This window comes from Saccostrea echinata, unplaced genomic scaffold, assembly GCF_033153115.1.
Source record: "Saccostrea echinata isolate AGI-Se365-2 ecotype Australia unplaced genomic scaffold, CSIRO_AGI_Sech_v1 ptg000030l, whole genome shotgun sequence".
Taxonomy (NCBI): Eukaryota; Metazoa; Mollusca; class Bivalvia; order Ostreida; family Ostreidae; genus Saccostrea; species Saccostrea echinata.
In genome coordinates, this window is record NW_026889779.1 from 20,778,894 (window position 1) to 20,795,751 (window position 16,858).

Genomic DNA, 16,858 nt, shown 5'->3' on the forward strand with positions numbered 1-16,858 from the left:
GACATGGGAAAACCAAGTATGATCCCAAGGAGATCACTTGGCTCTAGCACGTTACAATAAGCAAGGGTATTTTTACCAGATTTTTGAAATTCTTGGGCAACATTGCTTCGTCTATCAGTTAATTTTGTTTTATACTTATATGGATCCTCTTCAATGTTGTATTATACTCAGGTGACCATTAAGGCCCTTGGGCCTCTTGTTTTATTTTATTTTGTTTTTAGTTTGAATTTTCATTTACTCTCATACTATTTTAAAATTCATCATCAATTAAGCCAAAATAAATTAATCAATAGTTTCTCGGGCACTGTCGCATCAGGTCAAACACTGCCGCATTGATCAATTTTATTAACATATTGAAAAGGGAAATAACTCAATTTTCTATTTTTCCAAGTTGAAAAAGAAAATTGAGTTATTCCTCTTTTCATAAATGCTAATAGATGTTTTTATTAGATAAACACACTGTTCACTGTACCTCAGTCGGTAGAGCGCTCGCTTTGTGATCGGGAGGTCGTGAGTTTGAATCTCGGCCGTGACTGACCTAAGTCGTTAAAAAATGGGTAGCAACTGTTCCTTCACCATGCGCCCGGCACTTTGAAGTGAAAGTTGCAGGTCCTTCTGAGGAGACCTTTAAAACTGAGGCCCCGTGTCACGGCAGGCGTTGGCACGATAAAGATCCCTCATCGCCCTGTGTGCCGAGTAAAGGTCAAAATTTGAAGCCCTTCACCGGTATATGGTGACTTCTCCATATGAGTGAAAAATTCTCGAATGGGACGTAAAACAACATTCAATCAATCAATCAATATTAGATAAACAATAGAATTCTTGTTAAATGTAAGAGAACCAAAAAAAACAAGAATCAGTTGATATCATTTTTTGAATGACTGACGTCTAAAAAAAGGTATAATACCTGCTTCCAAAAAAAAAAAAAAGAACCTGTCTGCCGCATTGAATTTTGAAATTTCTTGGGCCTTTATATGAAGATTTATTAGGTATTATTTACATGTATTTATTGGATGTCAATATTTTCCTCAAGAAAAGTACCTATGTGTTTTCCTTGCATAAGACTTAAAAGATTACGGTATTTAGAAACTTGATATGTTATAGAATTTATACCCTTTTACAGGCCTGGCTAGAAGCTACTGCGGGGAGAACGAGCCTAGAGGAGCGTACATGTCCAGTGGGGATTCACTGACATTCAGATTTGTATCTGACTTCTGGAATACTGATGATGGGTTCAAACTGCTTTTAACACCATTCCACACAGGTATATAATTGACATTTACAGCATACTTGTATGACCATTTTCACGTAGTACATGATTTCAAGTTCAAGGAAAAAAGTAAATAAAGCTATTTTAAATATTTGACTACATTCCAAATAGATTAGGAATGCATGGGTATTGCCAAAAATTTCCCATTGCAATATATCAAAAAATTTTTATCAATAAAATCATGATGATATATGATATTTTTTCTATTTTTATTAAAATTGAAACAAATCTTCATGTTAAGGTTTTCCTACAAATATAACGATATAGTAGATTTGATCACATATCAACTTAGGGCATCATTCAAGCATTGATCAGCTTCTGTTCAATGTGACGCGAATTTTGATTTTCTCTTATGGTGTTGCACTTGCATGGTGCTCAACTTCTGTATTGTCAAAATAAAACGTATACTTTAACCTTTTGACCCCCTGTCTGTGTTATGGTGTTTTGAATGCCGCAGCTTTCCACACACTTTCTAAGCGAAATACATGTGGAAATTGTAAATACATATATAATAGATTTGATCACATACCAACTTCATGTCATATCCCAAGACTAAAATTTAAAATATGTTTGTTTGCCCTTTTCTGACTCAGATTTTTAACAATTGGTAGGTAGGTAGGAAAAATATTTTATTTTTTCTTCTGAAAATTATACAAAGAAGCATAATGGCCAAAATGCTCATTTGAGCCACTTTCGATATTGCTGCTCTTCAAAAGGTTGTTTTTGAAAGAATTTTCTACATTCCCATGAAAAATTGTGGGTCCACCCTAGGCTTAAGGACTCATGACATAACCGAATTTAATCTAACCTAAATGAGGATTCTGAATATTAGTATCATTAATGTGGCCTTGATTTTATAAAGGAAAAATGTTCGACAATGATTTTTTCCCCCTACATGCATGATTGTACATGGGCAGAAAGGCACTTTATGCTGTGATAAGAAAAGGGAATAGACATGTTTTCTGTTACATGCTTAAAATTTATAAGGCCTTAAGATGGTTTATTTTCTTTTTGTCAGCTTGTATTAATTTGTGGAAAAAACAAAACAAAAAAAATTAAAAAAGGGGGGGGGGTTAGAAATTAGAAAAATTGTAAAGGACTTTTTTTATGGAAAATGATATATCAAGTGAAAACTCATCAAAAATTTTAAAAATTTATATTAGAAGAAACATTGAACCTGCGGGTATCAACTTTAAAGTTTGAACAACATCAGTTAAGGCCATCATTAAAAATATCTTTGTTTCCCCTAACTCGACCCTAAAGTCTCAAGATGGGTAGGTAGGTAGGCAAATAATTTTTTTTTTTGACAGCAGCTTTGAAAATACATTCTTAAAATTTAATGGAATGATATCTTTATAAATAAGTTAAGTACAAAAGAAAGTGATTTGTAAACAGCTAGAATACCATACAAATGCAGTTTAAACTCAACATTTAAGGTAAATTAATTCACAACTATTATATTCAATCGAATCATCTCATACCAGAGTAAATTTGTTAAAAATCGAATACATCTGTTGAAAAGATTCTCGGGTACGCAAAGACTGGACACCAGAGTATTTTTTTATACCTACTATCAGCTTCCATTGCTTTGTACTTTTTCAAGGGCTTCGAACTGTGCAGTGGTTCTAGAGCATTTTGTTTTAGAGTCTCGAAGTAAGAAGCTATTTCTAAGTTGCAGGTTCAAATCCCAATGCGGGACGTACGTTGAGACCAGTTCTTCGAATGGCACAGTAAAAACTTAGGTCCAGTTACGCATTAGATACTGGCACAGGAAAAACAATTCTCACTGCTCATGGCCTTAAGGTATGTCACTCGTGAAATTTGTTATATCAAGGATTTTTTGAGAAGTATATTTTGGATAAGTACTCATATAGTATGACTCAAAATCGCAGAGAAAATGGGGGGTCAGTGTGCATCTAACTGAACTACGGTACAATTAAGTTGACCTTTTTGCACTTAAATTGTAACTCTTTGGTTAATCACTTTAACCGTTATCATATTTTATAAGATGTAACCATGGCAATAAACATAATCTTATTTTACGTAAAATAGTTTGAATAATATTTATCATTGAACAAATCATGCAAATTAATGCGCGTAAATTATTGTGTGACCTTTTTGCACTAAAAAAGTCTCATATTTGGGGTATTAAAAATCTAAATAGGCAATAGAATATTTTCTTGTATCAAACTTTTTACGACTAAAGTGCTGATCGGTCAAAAGTATCGAGTAGTTTAAATTAATGAAAGAAAAAGTTGGGATCAGTGATGTAAATTTTGAAATATTGGTCAAAATATGCGATTTTCAGGCAAAAAAATGTGTAAATTTTATCTCAACTTCCTTAATATATCTTCATTTCTTGGCAAAGTTTGTTGAGAGGAGGTGTAAATTTTGTTATAAAAATATAAATTGAGACCTATATTTAATATTCCAGGCATATCATAACGGAAAATATTCTCTAAGTAAAAGTATGTGAGGCTTAAGTTCCAAGATATTAAATTTAATAAATGTGTAGATTTGCAGAATTTTCTGCTAAATATCCTTCCACCACAAGAAATAGTCCCTTATAAATCTTGCTTCTTTATGAATTTTTGAGCAGTTTTTAAATTGAATGTTGAACATTTTACATTGTTTAATTTAAATATGTTATAAAAATTGAATTGTAATAAATAGTTTTTAAGTAAGAGGTTCTGACTGAAATTTTCTGAAAGGCTGACGAGTGACATACCTTAAGTGCCGAGTACACGTCTAAATTTGGAGTGGAGTCCTTCACCAGACAAATGTTTAAATAAATGTTGTTTTCCCAACAATTAATTATCAAAGAGATTCAAATAAAGAAACAACCAATCTTCCAGGTCCTTATTAAATAAAAATACACGGACGTCTCAGGAAGCTTGTATCATAATTTCAAATCTTTTGGAAAAAGCATGTTAACAATATTTAATTGAGGCAAACAATATCTAAAAATGATAAGATGTCATACACAATGTCAAAGTTACGAAGTTTAATCCATGATTAAAAGGCAGGAATAAAGGACATATGAATTCTATTCATTAGGATGAAATATGCAGACATTTACAACTCCTATGGTCCCATATAGCAAAACATTGGAATATTGATGAACTGTGTATAAGATCAAAACTCAAATTAAATAAAATGCAACGAAACTGATTGGTGTTTTCACAAGGTGGGCCCCTTGTCTGCTCATGAGGGGTATCATGAGGAGGGCCTATGGGCCTAAGCATGCTCTCTACGTACCTTAATTTTAAGACAGGCTAGTAAATACAACCCAAACACTTTCAATTAGTCATTGGATATTATATTTTATAAACAAAGTGTTTCAAGAGTGCAGGATTCTAATATGCTAAAGGCATAAGGTTGATGCATTGCCTTTCTTTTAAAACATGCACTAACCCTCCGTGAACATATGTTGTAGGCGCTATTTTGTTTCCAATAAACGCTTGAAAATCAGAGAAGAAAATCATTCGATCTGATTAAAAACAGATTTGATGGAATTTTGTATTATAGAAGTTGATAAACATAAAAAAAAGTATTTGAATAATCTTAGGGAAAAAAACTTTCCAGTCGGCACGTTTTAATTGGGTCGGTCGCGTTAGGGGAAACAAAGGTATTTTTTATTTTGGCCTAATGTATTTGACTTTAGACTTGATACTCTGTGTTAATTTCAAGCCCATTTCTCATCCAACTTTTAGTACATTTATGTAAGTTGACTTAATGTATCTGAAGGTAAAATCAGCAGCCTTGTTTGCCACTTTTCCTCATCAACGATGTTTTTTTTTTCTACTTTCGGTTTTAAAAAGCACCTCCAATTCTGATAATGATTTGATTTATATTTATTTGATAATAATTTATGTTTGATATCTTTTACAAATTATACTCAAATTCTCACTCATTATTTTCTATCCCCTATTACTACTTTTGTTAGCTGTGTGTGTTCAATATCTAAGGCGATTGCTGCATGCACTGAATAAACAAAATAGCTATTCTACACTTAACACAGATTTTGCCAATTACATTTTATTTTTAATGCTACATGTACTAATCAAAGCATCTAGATGACTTTAAAGAAGTTTTTAACAAGGTTAAAACAAACTGGTTTGAAATTATTTAAATAAAAAAAAGGATGACTGCACTTAATGCCTGTTTTTGGGTCTTTTTCGGTTGCTTCTGTAACGTGTTTTGGGTCCGATGATTTGGACCTGTCTGGGAGGATGTATAAAAATGATCAAAATTACAAAAATTATGTACAAAAGCTAATATAAGAACGAGTCAATATATACATATACATATATCTAGGGTTATCTATCCCTTTAATATAAAAACTAATAACAGGTAATTTCTTAAGGACAGGGCTCTGTCCTGTGTATCTGTCCGTGGGACGTGTCTCTGGGATGTGTTCTGTAGGCTGTGTCCCAAGACGGCTGTGTCCTTTTGATCTTATACAGGCTGCAGCCAGGTACTAGATATATATCCACCGCTCGTATATACAGTTAAATGCCACTGTATTTTCCGTAACAAGCTAGAAAACACAATACAACACTGGGCAGTTGTATTTAACACTATAATTCTTTTTATTAACTCTAACCACCGTACCTGTTAGCAACCTTCTCCTTCGACAGCCAAACACAGAATGACAATTTTACCTCGGATGCGCTCTTATATATACACCAGCGACACCCGGACTAACCTCGGCTTCCATCATACCCCTAATGATAAAGCCCGTCTATAATTGAATCCCGAGCCCGATCGTCACATTACCCACGCCTCAATGTATCATGTGTCCCCACATGACAAAATAATAACATAAACAATTTTTTTTCTCTCTCTTTTTTTTTTTTTTCATCTAACAGATGAATGATCAAACATGAGATGTATGATGAGTGATGAGTATTTATCACCTTCCTGGTGATTATGTATCATTATCTAGCAAACATGAAATTATACAGAATGTCTACAAATGTTCTCTGATGACTATTCACCATTTACATATCAAAAAGTTCTTCACTTTCTCTAATACGCTTGATTCTCTGTCCGTTCTCATTGTACTTAGTTACAGTCACCTCTTTCACCCGTCGATGATATCCCTCTGTCTGAGTACCCTGATCTACAAGTTTGGTCTGCCTTATTACTGGGTCAGGCATGGTAGAAAGTGTCTGGACACCTACTTCTACACACTTCCTCTGTACCAATTCCTTCTCTTGATGGGTAACTTTTCTGGAAGTTTGGACTGGACTTGGAGCTGTTCTCTTGCGGACAATGCGACCTGTGATTAACTCCTCACTATGGACAGAAGATGGTCCAGCCCCCGTTTCCTTCTCTACGGTTTCGATCCTATCCTCCCCAATCTGTACTTCGGGATCCACATCCCAGTCACTAAACCTCGCTTTCTGCTACTTCCTTTGATGATTGGGAGGGAGCATCGGGATGTTTTGTCCGCATATGCTTCTGCAAGTACTCCTTTTTCTTAAAGGATACCTGGCATGCTTTACATACTAACATGCTGCTTGCACAACTAACCACGTGCTCTGTCCAAGCTTCTTTACTGTCCAATTCTAAAAAACATACTGGGCATATCTCCTTTGCCTTTCTAGGTGTTAGCTTGGTGTTTACCATCTTTCTTCTGTAAAATTAAATATTCTATTTTATAACAAGGTATATACATGTATAACTTTTCCAACAAATATATAAGACTCTGACATTAAACTACTACTATATAGAAACAACTACTATATAAAGCATTGGGTTTGGTGCCTATCAGTAAATCAAACAGTTATATACATATGATTTATTTTCACTGCTTTATTTAGCAAATTATTCTGGGACATAGTCCTTCATCCATGCTGGAGCACGTCTATCTCGCTTTGGCTTAACATTTTCAGCCAACTCCTCCGTGATCTCTATTTTTGACTGACTGTCATCGATAATCTCAGTCTCATATGGACCATCTGATGACAGTTCTGTACTGACTTCTGTATCAGGATCAGGACGAATCCGTTCGTCGTCCTCACCTCTCAAGACCTGCGATTTGCAAGCTTTGAGGCGATCACAATGTACAATTTGCTCTTTTCCGTTGCAACCACAGTCAGCTTTATACAGAACTTCTGATATTTTAGCCAATATCTTGAACGGTCCTCGCCAGTAAAATGTGAATTTTGGCGAGCATCCAGCTTTTCGTTGAGGGAAGTACACATAAACTAAATCCCCTTCTTTGAACTTTTCATATGACATTTTCATGTCATAGTAATGTTTCTGTCTAAACATTGCACCTTCTGCATAACGTCTGACCAAAGAATGTGCTCTCTCCATCCGGTCTTTCATGATCCATACCCATTCATTTCTAGGAACCTCTTTCCAAGATGCAGGCATCTCATACATAATATCTAGAGGTGTCGTCACCTCTCTACCTAGCATGAGCATGTTAGGGCTGTAGCCCGTGGATTCATGCTGAGATGATCTATATGCCATCATCACATAGGGAATGCTTTCATCCCAGTCCCGGTGGTTTTCATCCACATAGGCACTTAGCATTATGGCTAGCGTTTTGTTGAAACGTTCCACCATACCATCAGATTGCGGATGGTATGGTGTGGTTCTTGTCTTCCGGATCTGGAGAAGGCCACATACCTCGGTAAAAAGGAGACTCTCATACTGTCTTCCCTGGTCGGAATGTATGGTATTTGGGCATCCAAATCTACAGATTACTTCGTTGGTGATAATCTTAGCAACCGTTTTTGCTTCCATATTGTGCATTGGAAAGGCCTCGGTCCATTTGGTAAAGTAATCCGAGATGACTAAGATGTATCTGTTTCCGTTTTCTGTCTCGGGAAACTCACCTAGGATATCTGTAGCTATCCTTTCAAACGGAAATCCAACCTGTAAAGGTTGCATAGGGGCTCTTTTCGTTTTCTGAGGAGCTTTTCTTCTGGAACATATGTCGCAACCTGACACGTAGCTTCTCACATCACTCTGTAGACCTGGCCAATAATAATTTTGCCTTATTCTATTGAGTGTCTTCGTGACCCCTAAGTGAGCTGAAGTCTTTGCATCATGCATCTGCTCTAAAATAAGTCTTCTGTGGGATAGAGGAACCACTATCTGATATGTGGTCATATTACTGTCTTCAATCTCCCACATCCGACAAAGCAGATTATCTTTTACTGTGAGTCTACTCCACTGAGCCCAAAGTGACTTCACAAAATAGCTTTCCGAGGATATATCACTAAACTCTGGACGCTTCTCGTTTTGTAACCAAGACTTTACAAGTCTTATATCCTTGCAAACATTTTGCAAAGTAATCCAGTCAGATGATTCATTATTTGCTTGAGCCTCGTCCTCTATCACTCTTGTATGATCTGCAGACATATCCGTCTTGTCCCAGTCATCAAAGTATCCACACTGGCTACAAGGTGCTCTACTGAGTCCATCTGCATTTCCATGCAGTTTACCAGCCCGATGCTCTATCTCCATGTCATAAGTTGATATGACCTCGAGCCAACGAGCCAACTGTCCCTCTGGATCTTTAAATCTAAGCAACCACTTGAGCGAGCTGTGATCAGTCCTTACTAAGAACTTATGTCCATACAAGAATGGTCGAAAATGCTTAATGAAGGTAACAACAGCCAGAAGCTCTTTCCGAGTAACGCAATATTTCCTTTCTGACTTACTGAGTACTTTACTTGCGTATGCCACAACCCTCTCTTGACCATTTTGAATCTGTGACAGAGCAGCGCCCATGGCATACTGACTTGCGTCCGTGTCTAGTATAAAAGGATTAGTAAAGTCTGGGTGCGTAAGAATGGGGGCAGAAGTCAACCGACTTTTAAGGAGATCAAACGCAGTTTGGCACTCATCAGTCCATTTAAATGGAACACATGCCTCTGTGAGTTTATGTAACGGTTGGGCAATTTGAGCATAATTGGCTATAAACTTTCTATAGTAGCTAGAAAGACCAATAAAAGATCGAACTTGGGTCTTGTTCACTGGTACAGGCCACTGCTTTACAATCTCAATCTTTTCCGGATCTGTCTGGATCCCCTGTTCAGAGATTATATGTCCCAAGTACTTAACCTTTTGGGCAAACAAAGTACACTTCCTAGCCTTCAGCTTCAGTCCAGCTGCTAGAAGCTTTTCAAAGACCAATTCTAGATTCTTTAGCATTTCGTCAAATGTCTTTCCGTATACGATGACATCATCTAAGTATATAAGACAGATCTGCCATTGCAAGCCAGCTAGTACCGACTCCATCAAGCGTTCAAACGTAGCTGGGGCATTACAAAGCCCGAATGGCATGACATTAAACTCGTACAGACCTTGGCGAGTAACAAATGCTGTCTTAGCCTTATCCTGTGGCTCTAGCTCAACTTGCCAGTAACCAGCATTTAAGTCCAAAGTACTAAACCACTTGGCACCACGCAGCTGGTTTAGAGACTCGTCAATACGAGGTAGTGGGTAAGCGTCCTTTGTTGTAACACTATTTAAGCGCCTGTAGTCTACACAGAATCTTGTAGATCCGTCTTTCTTCTTTACTAGTACAATTGCAGAAGACCAAGGGCTTTGTGATGGTTCAATAATACCTCTACGTAGCATGTCAGAAACATGTTCTTGAACCTCTTCTTGCATGTGGAATGGGAGACGCTTTGGTGCCTGTTTAATAGGTGCATTGTTACCTGTTTCTATCTTGTGTCTGACTTTGGCAGTTCGTCCTACGTCCTCATCAATCTTGGAAAACAGTGATGCATATCTCAGTAAAAGATGTTTGGCTTTTTGTCTATCTCCCTCATCTAAATGACCAGTACTGCTTCTATAAAGCTCTCGCAAATGTAATGGAATATTACTGTTCTCATCAAGATGACAGTTTCTCCCCGGTATCAATGACACAACCTCATCAACTGAGGTTAATTTTCCTACAACAGTTCCAGGGTACATGGTTCTACTATCATCTGAAATATTCATGATACGGATGGGGACCATTTCCTGTCTCCGGACAAGTGCTTTAGCCAGCAAGCAAAAGTCTGACTTAAGAAGTTTCTCAGCTGGCTCTATCAAACCAACTTTAGTCGGAAGTGTTCCATCCGAACTTGCACATATTTGTCCCTCTACCATGACTTCTGATCTAGCTGGTACAGTGATCCTATGTACAATGGCTACCTTATATGAACTCGCCGACCCTTCCAGCTGAATAGGGTGCTCTATGCCTGAGATTGATATCTGATGCCTACGCATGTTAATTATTGCCTCATGCTTTACCAAGAAATCTAGACCTAGTATTCCGTCTACAGTTATGTCAGCTATAATCATCTCATGTTGCAGCTCAAGGTCATCCAGCTTAAAATCTACTGGAACTTTCCCCAACACCTTTAGTGTAGTTCCGCTAGCTGATAATACGTCTCTCGTTACCTCAGTCAATGCATAACTTCCTGTCCTTGCAATATTCTCATAACATATTGTAGAAAGCAAAGATACTGTAGCACCTGTATCAATCAACAAGTATGCATCCATTCCATGGATACGGGCAGTAACATAAACCCCTTTCCCGTTAATAGAGTTTACAGCCCTAGAGTACTCATCATTTACAGTATGATCTTTCTTTAAACCTGCTTCAGGTTTATTTTGCTCCTCCCTCTTACTATCAGTGTTGTCCCTAAACTTGTGTTCATGCTCTTTCTTAAGCTGTGGGCAATCTCTTCTCAGATGTTTATCAGATCCACACTTGTAGCATTTCCTAGCTCGAATTTTATCATCTGTGTGTGTCGCTGGACGAGGCATACGTCTCTGACTTTGTGACTGAAACTTCCACTGTTTCAATTCTCTCATATCACGCTGTAAGGAACGCATGTTCTTTTCAACTGTTTCTATGAAATGATCGAGTTTCGAGGCCTTAGACGAGTCCTCTGTATTCTCACTCATCACCCTGACTGCATCTATGCGACGGCTCTCTGCTCTGCTGTATGCTTCTAGTTCAACAGCTCTCTGTATTGCATCATTTAAGTTCATAGGTCTCGCCTGCTTAATCTTGAGACACATTTCTGAGTTGTGCAACCCATCTAAGAATTGTTCTGTCGCGAGTATTTCCCGGACGTCATCAGGAGCAGTTGGGTAGGCTAAATTTATGAGTCTTCTTATGTCTTGACCCATCTCCGGCAAACTTTCAGATGCCTTTTGTCTTCTGTCTCTGAGCTGTGCTCTGTATAGCTCTGTCTGGTTTAAAGGCGCAAACCTATCCTGTAGGGCTTTGACTAGTTTACCGTAGTTCTGTCGTCCCTCTCTAGGCTGATTTCCTAATACTCCTTGTGCTTGGCCTCTAAGGGATGCAGCCAAGTACAATCCCTTCTCAGTCTCTGTCCACTCATTTAAAAGACAGACTGATTCGAAATGCGACAGATAATCGTTCCACAAACCTGACCCATCATATGTAGCTGGCTTTATAAAATTTCTGGATCGGGCTTGTCCTGGGTTTGTATCCTTCCTTGGCTTGGGAGCACGCATGGGAGCTCGAACATTAGGTACAGAACTTTCATCATTATCAGTACATGCACAAACATCATCACTGACATATCCACTAACACTATCTCTCCGTCTCTCATGCGGAGTACTGGTACTCATGCCTGGTCTGTGTCTCAGGACGCCTGGAGTCCGTGTACCAGGGGAATTCCTACCCATGACAGAGTCATGTATCTCTCTATTTAAACGAATTATTTCCCTTTCCAAAAAATCAACATCAGCTTGTAAATCTGTCATTCTTATGAATGTAATAAAATGCTATCAATGAAATTAACTTAAAACAACGACCGATCCAAATCCCGACGCTGCCGCCAATTTTTGTAACGTGTTTTGGGTCCGATGATTTGGACCAGTCTGGGAGGATGTATAAAAATGATCAAAATTACAAAAATTATGTACAAAAGCTAATATAAGAACGAGTCAATATATACATATACATATATCTAGGGTTATCTATCCCTTTAATATAAAAACTAATAACAGGTAATTTCTTAAGGACAGGGCTCTGTCCTGTGTATCTGTCCGTGGGACGTGTCTCTGGGATGTGTTCTGTAGGCTGTGTCCCAAGACGGCTGTGTCCTTTTGATCTTATACAGGCTGCAGCCAGGTACTAGATATATATCCACCGCTCGTATATACAGCTAAATGCCACTGTATTTTCCGTAACAAGCTAGAAAACACAATACAACACTGGGCAGTTGTATTTAACACTATAATTCTTTTTATTAACTCTAACCACCGTACCTGTTAGCAACCTTCTCCTTCGACAGCCAAACACAGAATGACAATTTTACCTCGGATGCGCTCTTATATATACACCAGCGACACCCGGACTAACCTCGGCTTCCATCATACCCCTAATGATAAAGCCCGTCTATAATTGAATCCCGAGCCCGATCGTCACACTTCTATTGCTTTTATATCTAACCCTTATCTTACTTTTGTATGTTTATGGAACCAAATTTAAATCTTAAAATGATTTTAGACTGTGATACAATAAAATGATTCAATGTTTGTTGTCCTTACTGCTTTCCAAATATAGTGAATTTACACTTACCTGCCCTTGATTGAACATTAGATTTGCGTGAGAGGTGGAGCTAACATTGTAAGAATGGATCTAAAATTAGACTTGATAAATAAAAATGACATGTTTGGAAAAGCAAACGTTATCACTCTTTCCAATCGCCCTCTCCATTCTGTATGGCACAAATACACTTCTGACAAAGGTTTACAAAATGAAATTAACAATAGGAGCATGTCAATGTAATTAAAGCAGATTTTATATCAATGCCAGATGACTTAACGTGTTTAAACACAATGTCCTAGTTAGCACAAAACATGCTACCTTACAAGTCACCTGACGGAATTTAGTATTCACAAAGTTACCTGTGGTAAGAAATCACGTGGTGAATTTTAATATTCAACATGTCACAATCCTTGCATGGTTACAACACAGAAAGCGAATGTAAGAAGAAGCAGTTTTTTCTCTTTTTAATCATGAGTGCATGTTTGCAGTCTATTAATCTCCTTTTGACACATTATTATTTTTGCAAATATACAACTACTGTTAAACGTAGAACAATAGACAAACATGCGCTGACTATGTATAAAGTCAGTAAAATAGTGGGCGTCCTCATTATCGAACGGAGATTCAAGAAATTGTGATGACCCCTGCCTTTGAAAACAGATTCGAACTTCGTAAATACACACTTTTATTAAACATAATTACATAAAATTGTAGATTGGATGTTGACCATTCTTGCAATGAAAAGAAAAATGCTTAATTGTTTTGAAAGTTTATTTTGTCGCAAATTTCGCATGTCCTTAAGTGCAGTATCCTTTGTAAATGAAAAGAGCAATAAAATAATTTTTGAGTCGGGCTAATTTTTGTGGGTCGGTCGGATAAGGGCAAACAAACAATATTTTAATTTAGGCCCATGTATAATGAAACTCCAAAAAATAATAACTTTTATATTTCTATCAACTATGTTGATTTGTGTTTCAAAAGGGAAAAAAATGCACTATTAAACTCCATCATGGAAACACAACTAACAACATCATGTGATGTCACAGTCTATACCCTCCAAATGTCTCGTGGTTTGCTTTCCATACGCAAGAAAGCCTGATCACTTAACCAATTTCATGTCATCAAAATTAAATGTCAATTTCGTTAGCATTGTCATTAAGGGAAACACATTGGCAAATGTATATAAAAAACATGGTTACTACCTTGAAATACAAACAATATTTGGGAGAGGGTAAGAAAATTCTTAGAGGACCAGGCTCGCTGAGCCCTCTGTCACGTTTTCAACCCAAGCCCAAATATCATATATCAAGACAGTTACTGTAAACCAACTTTTATTTGCGTGTGAGAAATATCTGTGAGTTGCGTGACCTACCATAACTCACGAATATTTATCGCTGCGAACCGTTTATTTTGCTTTGTATATGTAGAGAATGTTTCCTCAATCACAAAAATTAATTGTTGCGTATTGATTTCAAACTGATGAATCATGAATAAAAGATGACACGAATAATAGTTGGTTTACAGTTTCATGTGTTTTAGATTATAGACATTTTTAGCATATTTTCAGCATTCATACAGCATTTATATTTTATTCACAGTGTGCTTTAGCATTTTTTCACTCATGATCCATTTAGCTTCATATGACGTAGTAGAAAATTTCAAGAACTACAGGCTTTTGAATTTAATATTAAAAAAAACTGGTAAGTAATTAAGGTACTGCTATCTTTTTAAAAAAAAAAATAGCATACTGAACATTAAAAGTACATGTATCTCTTTGTACAGGCACTTGCACTGCCTCAGAGTATCGATGTGACCGAGGACAGTGTATAGCCGGGGGTAACAAATGTGATGGTTACAAACAGTGTGGTGAATATACAGATGAGTGTGAGGTCACCAAGACGATGACCTGGATAGCTGGTGTCGTTATTGGCGTCATCGCTGTTGTGGTTGTGATTGGTGTCACAGTCTTCTGTCTCAGAAAGCACTTCCTAAATCGACAAAATTCTGGAGGTGCTGTCAAGGTTAGTAACAACAGTTTTAAAAATTCGTGTGTGCTCATATTGCCCTCTGGAATGATATGTTCAAATTTGCATTTGCCCGTCAAGCTTATGCCTTTTAAAAACTGCATTTTTCATTACCAAGATTAAAGAAATTGTGCATTATAAAAATGTTTGTAGGAGGGTGTCCAAGAATATAGATTATATACGTGTACATGTACTTTGGAAAATAATTTACTTGAACATATATTTCAAGTATATCATAATAAGCATTAACGATTATCCACTACCAAGCATTTTATCATGGTTCATGTACATGTATGTTTAAATGCAAGAATATAACTTTACGTTTTGTAAAATGAATTTTTCTAATATTTATTTGCAACTATGGCTAATCTAGTGATTTTTTTTTTTTTAGTACACAGCACCCCCACAACAAACCTCAACACCTTACTACCAACAGCCAGGGACAGCTCCTGGATACTACCCACAGGGGACAGCCCCTCCTCCACAGGGCTACCCCCCTCAAAATGTAGCTTACCCACCTCAGAACCCGACCTATCCACCCCTCTACCCTGAGCAGCAGCAGGGCTACCCACCACCGACTAATCCATACCCCTATGGAGCTCCAACCAATCAGTAAAGACATGATTTTAACTATGGTCTTCTTAGAGAACTTCAAGTTTTTGTTTCAAAAATACTTTTTTTTAAATTCTTTCTGTTGAAGTTTAGATACCCAAGCATTCCAGTGTAGTTTTATTGATGAGGACTGTATCTTTTGACCAGTGCTGAATTTTTATATTGGTTTGGTGTTGTAAATTTTTTGTTGTCATTTTTTGGGACAGGATTTTTTTTTCTTACAGATGGTAAGATATTTACTAGTGTCTTTTGAAAATTCTGAATTCAAATTATTGAAAATGACAATTTTTCAATTTTTTTTCAAACAAATTACAAATCTTAGAATTTAGTTATTAGAAGTTTGTTATGTCTATGCAGATTACGAGTAGATGCCTAAGTTCAGATACATGTATTATTATTGTTTTTATTCTTACTGGAGTTTAAAATCAAGATTTAAGTTTGTAGGTATATATTGTTCTTGTTATTGATTTATACTGTTTTCAGCTTTCTTATCTTAAATATATTTCTACCAGTGCTCCCTGAACAAATACATGTATGTACTATATAATGAATGTGTATTAAAAAAATGGAAGAAAATTAAGGGGAAAAGCCACCATTCTAAATTTTAATCTAATTTGTGTCTTTCCGTTTATGATAACATCCCCAGGGTCAGTTTGTGTTAACATTTAACATTTAATTACTAATTGTAGTAAATTCCGCTCTTTTAATAATGATCCAACCACTGGGTGTGACATTATTCATGGTATTATATTACTCGGTATCTACAGTAAAACATGTTTATTATCGGCCACCGCAGCAGCTGATCTATTTGTGGTTGTGTTAGAAAGTGCACGTGTGGAAATGATGCATTATTTTTTGTTGTTTCAGTAGAATAATTCCTTTATTGATAGTTTTAAAACATATTGTAAAGTTAATGGATATAACGAATTATGTATATAACAGAGCAAAGTTGTTTGTTGCTGGCACTTGGCTATAAGCAGCCATACATGTGAGAAGTCAAAGACCACAAAACTGTACAGGAGCCATAAAAAAACTGGAATTTGGGTGAAAAAACTGTACACTGCTTATCAAAAAACGGTACAAAAAAATGGTATAAAATATCGCTTAAATTCTTCTGAAATTCCATCGTAATCATTGTAATAAACATCGTATATTTTATACCTACGAAGATCTGGGTCAGATTCACGTATATTAAGACTAAAGTCATGTATATCAACTTTCGAAGTTGGCTTAATTTTTTTCAATCAAGTTACGTATGCGAAACATTAACAGTAATTAAGTACCCCTTAAAAAATAAAGCTACCTAAAGGGATATTTGATACGGATTTATAGCAAGATAATTATCCCAATTGGCAGTTCACACCTTCGCACGCGATGGTTTGTGTACACTACACAATTATCAGG

The 16,858-nt window shown here is 36.6% G+C and overlaps 1 protein-coding gene across 1 annotated transcript in view; it reads left to right on the forward strand.

Annotated features, from left to right (window-relative positions):
• LOC133197506 (enteropeptidase-like) overlaps positions 1-16,452 on the forward strand; it is a 31,694-nt gene extending 15,242 nt beyond the window's left edge. The window contains exons 3-5 of the mRNA XM_061333581.1: positions 1,124-1,264; positions 14,601-14,839; positions 15,234-16,452. Coding sequence (XP_061189565.1) covers positions 1,124-1,264; positions 14,601-14,839; positions 15,234-15,458 — 605 coding nt within the window. The 3' untranslated portion in view covers positions 15,459-16,452. The remainder of the gene's footprint in view (positions 1-1,123; positions 1,265-14,600; positions 14,840-15,233) is intronic.
• Positions 16,453-16,858: the final 406 nt, after the last annotated feature.